At 36.6% G+C, this 11,844-nt stretch overlaps 1 protein-coding gene across 2 annotated transcripts; it reads right to left on the minus strand.

The window, feature by feature from the left end:
- Positions 1-4,601: 4,601 nt before the first annotated feature.
- On the minus strand, positions 4,602-6,816 carry LOC131691499 (RNA 3'-terminal phosphate cyclase). Of its 2 annotated transcripts, XM_058977947.1 has the most exons (6): positions 6,679-6,816; positions 6,056-6,625; positions 5,876-5,997; positions 4,880-5,138; positions 4,715-4,825; positions 4,602-4,663 (listed from the first exon to the last, which is right to left on the minus strand). In XM_058977947.1, the coding sequence occupies exons 1-5, from the start codon at positions 6,718-6,720 to the stop codon at positions 4,736-4,738; spliced, it is 1,083 nt and encodes a 360-aa protein (XP_058833930.1). In that variant the 5' UTR covers positions 6,721-6,816; the 3' UTR covers positions 4,602-4,663; positions 4,715-4,735. The 2 variants fall into 2 exon arrangements, with proteins under 2 accessions (XP_058833930.1, XP_058833929.1); XM_058977946.1 differs by having other exon boundaries at positions 4,617-4,825.
- Positions 6,817-11,844: the final 5,028 nt, after the last annotated feature.

The raw sequence follows: 11,844 nt of genomic DNA on the forward strand, positions 1-11,844 counted from the left end.
GTATATCTGCAGACACTCCTATTTTGTATTGCCGGAATCATGAAAGAACCGCTGGAAGCGATGTTGGTTGTTCCGACTCTTTCAGCAGCATAGAATTCAGAGGTATTCCATTTCCACTTTTGCTGCTGCGTATCTGAGGAGCTTTACATGACTTCCAGGGATTTGTCACTGCTCCTAGAGGCAGGTACCACGCACGTTTTGAGTATGCTCGCTCTTATTCTTCCTTTGTAGCATGATGCGCGTATCCTGAAAGGTACATTCCTATCTGATTATTCAAATTTGCAGCCAGCTCAAGATCTCTCATCATCTTGCGTTCCAGACACTCCAACCTCTTAAATGCCATATTGCAGCTATATAGAAGATACACGTCGTAAAACAGCCACAATATAACCGTTTCGAACTAGTCACCTACTCGTCTCGTCGTCTGCTCCATGTTCTACCTAGCCGGCTTGTCCTCGTCGGATTCCATAATGCACCAAGTCGTGATCCAGTACAGGACCGACGTCACACTTTTAGCCCTAGTGGGTACACGCAGAGAAACAAGGCATATTCGAATCAAATATTTTGCGACTTTGATTCTAAGTGAAAGATTTTGTTGAAACATAAATAAAGTTTCTCTGTTTCAAATACCAAACATTGTTGGTACAAAAATATTGGCATTAGTGACAAAATAATTTGCATTTTGATTCTAAAATCCATGCAAAAAACAGGGAATATTCGTATCAAATATATATTGAAACTTTGATCCAAATTAATGTATTTAATTGAACCAAAAAAACATTGGTTGGTTCTACAATAGCATTATTTCAAACAAAAATACTGCTGTTAGATTTTGAAATATTGCTTGAAAATTGTTAGACTGTGTTTGGTTTGATCTTTATTGTATCACACAAATAAAAAATGGGCGTATCGGAGGTCAAGAATAAAGAATTGGAGTTCAAGGCGCTAGGTTTAGACTGTTTAGGCGATATAAAAATGTAAACACAATTTGATTAGTGCAATGCGGTAGTGAGTGCTTTCATAGGTGAGAAAATTATTTATTAATGGGGTAATAACTAAGAACCTAATATTATTGCTATTATTCCAGAAAATTAATACGCCATCAAAATTTTAAAATTTATCGAACGAGTGGAAGTAGAGAAGCTAAAATAGAATTTTTTTAGCGGAAATGTTGGAAAAGTTGTCATTTACGAGTTGTAATTATGCAAATTTAAGAATATAGTTTCTAAACCGAAAATCTAGAACATACGTTTTAATTATAACTAGGTGCAAAAATTTCGCGTGGGCTTGTAACTCTGCTCACAATCCAATGCAAAGTTAAAAAAACTGAAATCACTTAGTTTTCATGATGATATTTCTTGAAAATGTTGAGTAAATTCTGGATTTTGTGCAAAATACGAGCATCTCAGGATAGAGGAAAACAAAAATCAAGACATTAATATTAATTACACCTTTTTTCAAAACAAAATAAAAAAACCTGTTTTAATCCACCTAGCGGTGCAATTGTGCCTTTCTCATTTCTCTAAACTATGGCACGGAGGCTTTTTATGTTCAACATAATTGTGGAAATGTCCTACGGTGTCGACGGTGAAACACTTGAAACAAAAAAATATCATACTCCATTAGCCTAAACAGCATTAGATCAATGTTATCTGCTTACTAACTCATTTTGTCATGCGGGGGTGGGTATGTGAGGAGGGCGAAAGTCCCATGAACGAACGACTCCCCAGCATAAATTGGTATGCTTTGTAATATAGTGGTGGTTTAAAGATGATGGGGTTGAAAGGGAGGGGTATGAGGTGGTGGTCTGAGGGGTGATGTAAGGAGATTTTTAAAGGAGGGGAGTGAACAGTAGAGGGGGGTGTAACCCCTCTCTGTAAACCATCAACTACGCCCCTGTTAAAATCCAGAAACCTTATGCGAGTCGAAAAAAAAATTTGGCCGGGATTAGGTTGACGTTTTTCAGAGTGATTGCATAACCTTTCTATATGAGAAAGGCAAAAATGTGCAAAATCCAAAAAAGTGAATCTTCGTCAAATTTTTTTCGTGTTTGCATCAAATCTCGACGTTTAATGCACCTTGAATACATTTAGCATCAAAAATAAAAATTCTATTTTTAATTTTTCCTATAGTTTTTATGAGGAATTTCTGTGTGGCCGCACTCTGTAATTCCCGTAATTCCGGAACCAGAATTCCGATCGATCCGAAATTCATTAGCAGCCGATGGGAAGGTTACACCTTTCATTTGAGACTAAGTTTGGGCAAATCGGTCCAGCCATCTCTGAGAAAAATGAGTGACATTATTTGACACATACGCACATACATACACACACACACATACACACACATACACACACATACATACACACATACACACACACATACAGACTTTTTCCGATCTCGACGAACTGAGTCGAATGGGATATGACACTCGGCCCTCCGGGCCGGGATTAGGTTGACGTTTTTCAGAGTGATTGCATAACCTTTCTATATGAGAAAGGCAAAAATGTGCAAAATCCAAAAAAGTGAATCTTCGTCAAATTTTTTTCGTGTTTGCATCAAATCTCGACGTTTTATGCACCTTGAATACATTTAGCATCAAAAATAAAAATTCTATTTTTAATTTTTCCTATAGTTTTTATGAGAAATTTCTGTGTGGCCGCACTCTGAAACCCGTAATTCCGGAACCAGAATTCCGATCGATCCAAAATTCAATAGCAGCCGATGGGAAGGTTACACCTTTCATTTGAGACTAAGTTTGGGCAAATCGGTCCAGCCATCTCTGAGAAAAATGAGTGACATTATTTGACACATACGCACATACATACACACACACACATACACACACACATACACACACACATACATACACACATACACACACATACAGACTTTTTCCGATCTCGACGAACTGAGTCGAATGGGATATGACACTCGGCCCTCCGGGCCGGGATTAGGTTGACGTTTTTCAGAGTGATTGCATAACCTTTCTATATGAGAAAGGCAAAAATGATTTAAATATTTTTTTTCATTGTTTTAAAAAGAAAAGCATATTTTAACTAACAAATAACATACTTTGTTTCAAAAAAAGATATGATAGATTCAAAAAATATTATTATTGAATCTATCCAAAAATTCTATGAGGGCTTGTTAATAGAAACAACAACCATTTTTTGGAATCTAATAACAAATATTTTTGAATCTAAAAAAATTGCAATATGCCCTGATTCAAAAATATATATTTTTGATTTCTAAGCGAATTATTTTGGAATTTAATATACATTTTTCTGCGTGTGGTAAGATAAGCATAGGGTGGGAATCTAATACTACACACTTAAAAAAATGACGTAAACACTATTGCGACGTATTTGTCTATTTCATAATAGAATTTTACATGTTTTGGCATGTGAAAAAAATATTTGGCCTTATTCTACGCGGCGTGTGACGTGAGACGACTAAACTCAACTCACTTTACGTGACTTTTCGCACCCGATTCTGAGAGTCGACTCGGGTGAGGTGAGATTGCCCATTTCGGTTAAATGGGCGTCTTACGTTACCCGAAATGACTCTTCAGAATTGGGTGAGAAAAGTCACGTAGAGTGAGGTGAGATTAGTCATCTCATGTCACACGCCGCGCAGTATAGGGCTGATTGTGTTTCTTTTGATGTAAAACTCGGCTGAAGAAACTGGAAAATTGTGATCTACACATATTTTTACTTGTTCTTGAATGTAAATTGAAGTGAGTTGTGACGCTGCTTATATGTTACATCTTGCGAGATGTAAATATTTTTAAGTGGATACACACCTAGAAAAAAACGTGTAAATTTACGTCTCCTGAACCTGACATATATGAGTATCAAAAATGACTTAGTTTTACGTTTGATTTTAATTTTACATGACGTTGAATTTCGTAAATCACGTAATTTTACTTCACATATATCTTTTGTTCTGAATGGTAATAAGTATAATTTTATGTCAACGCGCATGTAAAGTATATGCACAGACTGTCTGTGGTGAAACGAAGCCAGAGCTGCGTACACCAGAGAAAAAAATCATAGATGCTTGCAACTTATGCAACATAGTCTATCTACGAAATTCATTGGCAATCATTGCATGAGAATCTTCCATCGGTAGCTGCAAGAAACCATAGTGAAAAATTTATACATTGCGCTTGATTCTCCAATAGGCGTGCTCAGCATAATATTGAAAAAAGCTTTCACATATAGTGCCATATTAAAGTTAACAACCAAAGATGCAAACACAAAAAAGCGACTGTAATCTAATAGTGCGTGCCTTGATTAAATTATTACTACCTACCTACTCTCCGTCCTTTCGAATGGAGCCGACACTTGCAATCACCTATTGAGGCGTGTGTCGATATTCGAAATAAGTTCTATTGGCACATACTGAAGATGTTATCCGTTGCTTTCCGTTAGCCATTGTTTTGCAAGTTGCTTCATTTTACAATACATAATTCGTAACATTTTTCTTCGAACTTTTTTTCACAACTCCTTCCCTTTTTGGTAATATCTTATTCAAAGTGTGAAGTGAAATTGTTAAAATTTATTATTTGGGACAGTGATATTTTGTGAATTAAACTAGATCAGCACTGCCGTTATACGCATAATTGTCCCATGTATCTAGGGCATCCCATGGTGATGTTCTATTGAACATTAAATGAGTTTTGGTTTATCGGAAAGCTTGACATACTTACTTTTAACGTACCGCGATAAAGTCAATTCTGATGGTACTGATTCGTTATTCCAATGCCATCACATTGTATAATAAAACTTCCATCTTCCTGTTCGTGTACAGCGAACTTAGCCTACAAACATGAAACGTTATTCATAAAAAATCATCCGCATTAACCTTGGCTTACCTTGGTCATTAATTCAGCAACAAAAATTGCCGTTTGGGTATGCAACGTCAACGGTTCCGTTCTCAGTTTACTCTGACCGTTTGCCAAAGCCATGAGCACTACCACCATATCCTGCACGTGTCGGTCAACGCACGCTCGCAGTTCAAATGCTGATTTAATCTCATTGGCAGCTTCTTCGCCTGTTCGGAAAGAATCCCTCTGTCGGTTGCCTAAAGTAGCACCGCCCATTACCATGCCGGTAGATGTTTCGATACCCAATCTAAACAATAAGTAGAGTCAAAACAGTAAAATAAACGATTTTCAGTTCTTCACCTAAATGATCCGTTTTTATCAGCCCATTGGTATATTTTAGAGTGACAAAATAAGGATAATGACAAAATCGGTGCATAGTTTTTGATATTAAAATATTCTTTAGTTCATAGACATAACCGAATAAATTTCGCCTTAAGGGAGTTTTGATAATTTTAGTGTTGCATTTTTAAGATAAGAAAAAACTGCCCAAACGGATTTTCATATGAGGCTGATAAAATCCGGTCAAAATGCTGACGAAATCGGGGGCTGATAAAATCTTCACTATACTGCCCATAAAAGCATGAGTCCCATATGGATTTTCGTCGAAAATGAGTTATCTGTTGGATTTTATTCTGTATCACCACTGAATCACAATGCTCAAATAAGATTGCCAGGTTTGTTCAAAAAATATCGAAAAAATACCAAAACATGGTTGTCCCATCTCAATGAAATTGAAAATATTGAACAGCGTTTTTCTCGATTTGCTGTTTTTCAGTATGGGACTCTTATGCTTTTATCGGCAGTATAAAATGTAAATATTGATTTTTGTAGTCACAATATACACTCGGCATCGAAACCCGAAAATCAGTACATGTAGTGAATTGCGTTTTCTAAAGCGTAACCAATCAGACACAACAAATAACAAAATTAGGGATATCTTATTACTAAAACACGGTGAAAAGTCCTTGTTTAGGGCTAACTTACATAATTCCTGAACAGTTGTCCACGGCCATATCCACACTTTCTTTGTACTCGTCAATCTTTATTTCATCTCGACTGATACGTTTAAGTACATTTTTAGCTCCATCAGCCATATCTTTTGCAACCTAAAAAGACGTGTGCCAATGTTATAAAAACACCGGAGACCATGATAGATGGTGTTACCCTCATCGGAACTGCTCCAGACACAAAACTCCAACCGAAGCACCGATCGATGGTTCCGACGTCAATCAAAGTGACCGGTCTCAACGATCTAACCGAGTTGATGTGAACGATGCAATGTCCTCCGCCCTTCGGAAAGTAACCTCTTCGCAGCAGATCGAAATCAAAGGTGGCACCAAATTTCTCCAGGTTCGGACGAAATATTTCCGTCATAAAGTCAACCTGAGGAGCCATATCAACGTTCGTACCACCCTTGAGATCTAATGTTATCGATCCGGATCCAAAAATAGCTACCGGAAGAACCGCTTGCATTAGCAAACTGATACTTCCAGCAGTTTGGACGTGAGCTATAAACTTCCCTGCCCCTATATCCCCCGGATGAAACACAATTTCCATTGACCCTATCTGCAAACCTGTGACTCGGGCATTACTGATGTCTCGAAGCAATTCAATGCTTTTTGTGTGTTGTGCCATCAGACCTGGTTTTTTCCTTCCACCACGAATATTGTATATCCGAACCGGCTTCTTACACAGAACACTGAAGCAGAGAGCCATCCTAAGAATTTGACCGCCCTAGAAGTGCAAACTGATTATTAGGTTCCATACCCAGTATCAAATTTAATTACCCCTTCGTATAAGCTTCCATCTATATCCATTATTTGAGACATGGTGATCTCTGGCACTTTTAAAATTGAATAATTTTAATTCCGAACAGTTCGGTAGTTACTAATCACATTCAAGACGTATTTCATTTGTTTACGACGGCTATGAAACTGACAATTGTACAACGAAGAAGGTATTCCGCAGAGAGAATTGGGAGAGAGACGAATAGTGAAATTAATTAAAAACGGCAACACCCCCTCCCTCATTTGAACATTTCTCGCGTGTTTTTTAGAAACGGCCAATAGGCATGCTGTCAAAGTTCACTTTGAGAGAAAATTCCGGACAAACCGTAGCTCGCCGAAAATGGATGTTAACCATTTATGAAAAAGAAAAGTTTTCTCTTTCGTCTGCTATTGTGATTTATAATCGGCGAATAATGGTTTGTCCAGAATTTCCTCTCAAAGTGAATTTTTACAGGAATTCTGGAAAATTATTTTGGCCCTTTTCAAAAAAATGCGAGATCTTGCGTTTCAAGAGCCTAGCCATCGACCTGTTCAGAGAATCATCCAAATTATACGTGGAATCGTTGGACTATATGGCTTAAAATCCGCGAATAATTTTTTATTAGGGCCGTTATTATAATTTCAACACTAGCAATTTGGAAACCGTTTACTCAGGCAGCACTTTAAATGACTTCTATTATATTTTGAAATCGAACCGTATGGCGATCGTTTGATTTGTTTCACAAATGATGTGCATTTCCAATCAAAGAGATTAAAAAAATCTAAAACTTGTTTTTAATAGTACATATGGTCGGATTTAAGTCAGACCGGACTAAGTCGCAAAACATAAAAAAATAAGATAATGAAAGCACTGGATAAAGAAGTTCTTCAGCTACATTAGACTTTTACCAGATTTGAAATATGTAACAATAAACAAGAATTATGGCAAAAATTATTTTTCAATTATAACGTAAAGGATGCTGCGATTCAAACTTTAAACTCGTTTTTCGCGAAATCAATTTCTTGTCACTTAGTCCGGTCTGACTTAACACCGACCATATAACCTAGAACGCACCTTACACCCACAATTTAACTAAATTCTGACGAAAATTTAAGTTTCTTTTTTGATCGATGTACAATACTTATTTCCTCCAACTCAGGCATGAGTAATGTTGATTTACTTTGCTCGATTAGTCTGCTCCAAAGGCGTTGTTTACTTATGTAAAGGCTCGCACAGAATGAAGCCGAATCTACCAATCGAACATGTCACCGGCTACCTATCGTGCAAAGTAAACAAACATACTTCTTTAGCTATGTCCTCATGCGTGCTCGCAAGGGGAGTATTATTATTAGCAGGAAAACTATTACAATAATAGGCGTTAAAAAATATTTGTTTATATATTTACCTTTCCTCATTTCAATATTGCTTACAAAAATCAGCAAGTTAACAAGAACGTGATGAATGCATATTTCAATTGATTCTCCGAACCCCTATAGTTCCATTGAACGACTCTCAGGCTTATTTTCCCTTTTTTGTATTGTTGATAAATTCACAAACGGAACATTACGAAACGCTCGATTATCTTATTGCGAATATTATGATATTCTTCTTCAAATATATTTGTGGTAAGTGATTTCATGAGTGTTAAAAAACAAATCAACAACTTCTGTTACATACAATAGTGCTTCCCCACTAAAATCTTTCAGGATAATATACTTTGTAAATTGTTTTAAAAATGGAATCGTACTAATACATGGTGTAAAGCATGCCTCACAAACAGTGTAATGTTTCGGGACACTCTTAAGAATGTATAGTACACTAGATTACGTTGTGATTTATCTAACAAGCTATCGTCAAAAATCTTTAGAATACTCCAACTCCACAAGATCTACCTGAAAAAAGGAAGAAATTTTAGACCAAGACTATATTTGGCATTATCCACCTGGTTTACTCTTTCTTCCATCTGTTCATTATACTCTTTTGATCTGATTCGATTTGTTTGATTTACGGATGCCTTCGGTTAAGTTCATTAACCATTTTATATCGTCCGACTTATAAGATGATGAAGGAATTTCAGACATGTATTGTGATAAAGTAAGTAACTTCAAGTTATCTTTAAATTGAACTGCAGTTGGACGTTATTCAAGCAGAGTTCTTGCAATAAATTTACACTAAAATTAACAATTAATAATTAATTTCAGTTTCAACAAACAATGATACAGTAAATTTGCATTAAATGTTAAATGCGTGGAACAAAATGATTTGTTAAATAGCATTAAAAAAAATAAAAATCAATACTTAACCAACCCTAATAGACCTTTCTCGTCAAAATTTTTTATATGATAGGATGCTTCCTTTTTTATCCCCAATTCGTTACTGCTGATTGCCGCGATGATTTGGTACCTCTAACTATTGAAAAAATCAAAAATAGTGCAAGCTGCTCATTTAACCCCATATTCTGAATACCTATCTTGCCTTGTTTCCCCGTATTTTTACACCATTTGGATGAATTTCCTGTGGGGAATACTAAAAGGATGCCAGATCTGCAGATTTTGCATTTTCACTGCAGATGTTTTGCAGATTACAAATATTTAGCAGAACAAAGCCTATGCCAGCCAATTTATACACAAGCCTTCAACATTTTTGATCATTTAAAATATATACATACTACATTTCTATGTCAAATTTATTGAAGATTTTTGTAGCAATCTGCAGACTTTTATATTTTCACTGCAGGCTATTGTTTAAATAGACCTGGCATCACTGATGCTGAAATGATTCATTCATATACCTGTCAAAAACATAGAGCATTGCATGAAAATGTATAACCTCACTTTTCTGACAGTTCAGTGTGCTTGTTTACCTAAGACTTGTTTACATGGACTTTTAAAATTTACATTACTTGAATACTTTCAATGCTCTTTGAAAGACTATCAACTCAAGAGGGATGAGGATTGGAACAATGGGAACCTGGTGCCACATTATGCAACCAATTCGAATCGACCTTTTCACACAAACTTGAATACAATAAACCTTTCGTTTCGAGATGCGTAATGTCACCCCTGGTTCATACATTAACCAATCGGCGCTGGAAGCAAAACCCGGTGGCATATGCTGAATCGTAAGATCAAGCATTGGGCTATAAAACGATTGCTTTCTGGATGATGGATAAGGATTTGTACACATTTGTTTGTTTGCTCGTGGGTTAAGTCCTAACAAGATGATCCGATTTATTACTCATTTTTAGGTGGTGAAGTTTACCTGAACTTTATAGGTAACGAATTCGGTCGATGATAAGTTGTTGAAATGATCGTTTAATGCCCATACCGAAAAACGTTTCCATTGGTCAGAATGCCTACCAGCGTATGATAGCTGCAAACATGAGGACAACAAGGTTATCACTTTCGAATGGAACAATTATTTATTATTCGTGTTCAAGTTCCATTACAGCAAAAGTTTCGTCGATTGACGATTATCGCATTGTCGTTGATTTAGCCGGCAAATGCAAAACAGTGCTCGGCACTGACGATAAGGAGTAAGAAGGATTTGATAGGAGTGATAAGAATGCAGAGCATTATACATTCTGGAAGAATATCAGGGAGGAGAAATTATATGTAAATTTATATTATATCCCGAGTTGCCATCATTTTTGCACCGCAATAAAGCTTTCTGCAACTGCTGTCTTGTTCAAATTGGCAGGAAATAACTAGGCAGCAAATGATAAATTGCATAGTCAATTTATTTACTTTTTCGGAAGGATAAGTAATTAGTATGTTGTGAATATATGTGTCGCCGGTTCCGTGTGTTATGGTGGTACCGGACGGAACCATTGGTCAGCAAACCGTCCTTGTCGTACTGGTCATAGATGCGACGTTTTTTCTCATCTGATAGCACTTGACATGTTTCGGAGATCTGTCTTAACGCTCTCTACTTAGCGCAGGATACGCGAAACCGCTGCTAGCTTTCGAAAGAAAATTCCTAGCTGCTGCTACTCTATCAGTCTTTCTCTCGACTGAGGACTACAATTTCGGTCGACTAAATTGTGCTATGAAAATTGTACTTCCTGGAATTTCACCTAACGAGATCAATTCATTGTGAGCAATTTCGCTGCGTTCCAATATTACTTGCCTCTGTAGGTGATGATGTGTGTGTATTCACTTCGGCAGCCAGGTCTTATGTTTTGGGTAATTTTGCTATCTTATTCTGCTGAATAAATCATCTGGCTAAAGCCTCTACGTTATACTATGGTCACTTTAAAAACGCATTGCTATTTAATCTTGTAGCTGTTGGCAAGTCAGTCCTGGCAATGTTCTCGACTAATCCTGGCACTATACCGCTGACGTCGCACTTATTACGGTGATCAAACTTGGCGAGAGCGGCAGCTGCAACAGGAGCGGACCTAGTATGGGGTGTAAAGGTCATCAATTGCCATAGATCACCAAAATGCTCTGCGACTAACATTGTGAACAAAACAAACCAAACGAAATTGATCGCAACAACGATAAAATAATCTAAATTCTACCCAAACATTTGAAAATGAGAAAAGGCAAAAGAAGTTTTGGTCGAATTCATTATAATTCTATTAAAAAATTGAATACTGTTTTATTTAGTTTGATTGCGTATATTGATTACATCAGACACACCCCTTAATTCATTGAGTACGTATTTCACTGCCTTTATAATCCTTTTGGAATCAGTTACAATAATCCTTTATAATCATTTTATAGTAAGTGTATTGCTAGTTAGGACATTTATATCAGCCGGGCTCTTTTATAATTTGTTATAAAATCATTATCAAAATTCTTCATAATCCATTGTTGCGTTATGTTTATGTACATGGCCAGATAGATAGTTTTTTACTGGGAAGGAACGTGTGGATACGAAAAAACCTAATGTCAATTGTAGCCAGGGGGAGCTGTCAAATGCAGCCAAAGGGAACCGTCAAATGCAGTCAGGGGGGACTGTCAAATGTAGCCAGTCAATTTAAAATATGTGAGGAAGAAAGAGTGGCTATGCATGACAAGAGATAAAATGAACAGAAAAAAGAAAAAGAAAACATCTATCCACAGGTTCTGTCCCAGGATTTTAATAGAGAACATCAAAATTCGATTTGTTTGCATTTGGCAGTAGGCCTTTTCAAATGTTTGGCTAGAAATTCCTTGCTTCTTCAATGAATCATGTACAAG

This window comes from Topomyia yanbarensis, chromosome 3, assembly GCF_030247195.1.
Source record: "Topomyia yanbarensis strain Yona2022 chromosome 3, ASM3024719v1, whole genome shotgun sequence".
NCBI lineage: Eukaryota > Metazoa > Arthropoda > Insecta > Diptera > Culicidae > Topomyia > Topomyia yanbarensis.

Bases quoted from the DNA above. Each gene is read 5' to 3' on its own strand.
- LOC131691499 (XM_058977947.1), bottom strand. From the start codon at position 6,720: ATGTCTCAAATAATGGATATAGATGGAAGCTTATACGAAGGG. The intron at 5,139-5,875 runs GTAAGTTAGCCC...CTTATTGTTTAG, and splicing joins GACAACTGTTCAGGAATTAT to ATTGGGTATCGAAACATCTA. The intron at 4,826-4,879 runs GTAAGCCAAGGT...TCATGTTTGTAG, and splicing joins TTGCTGAATTAATGACCAAG to GCTAAGTTCGCTGTACACGA.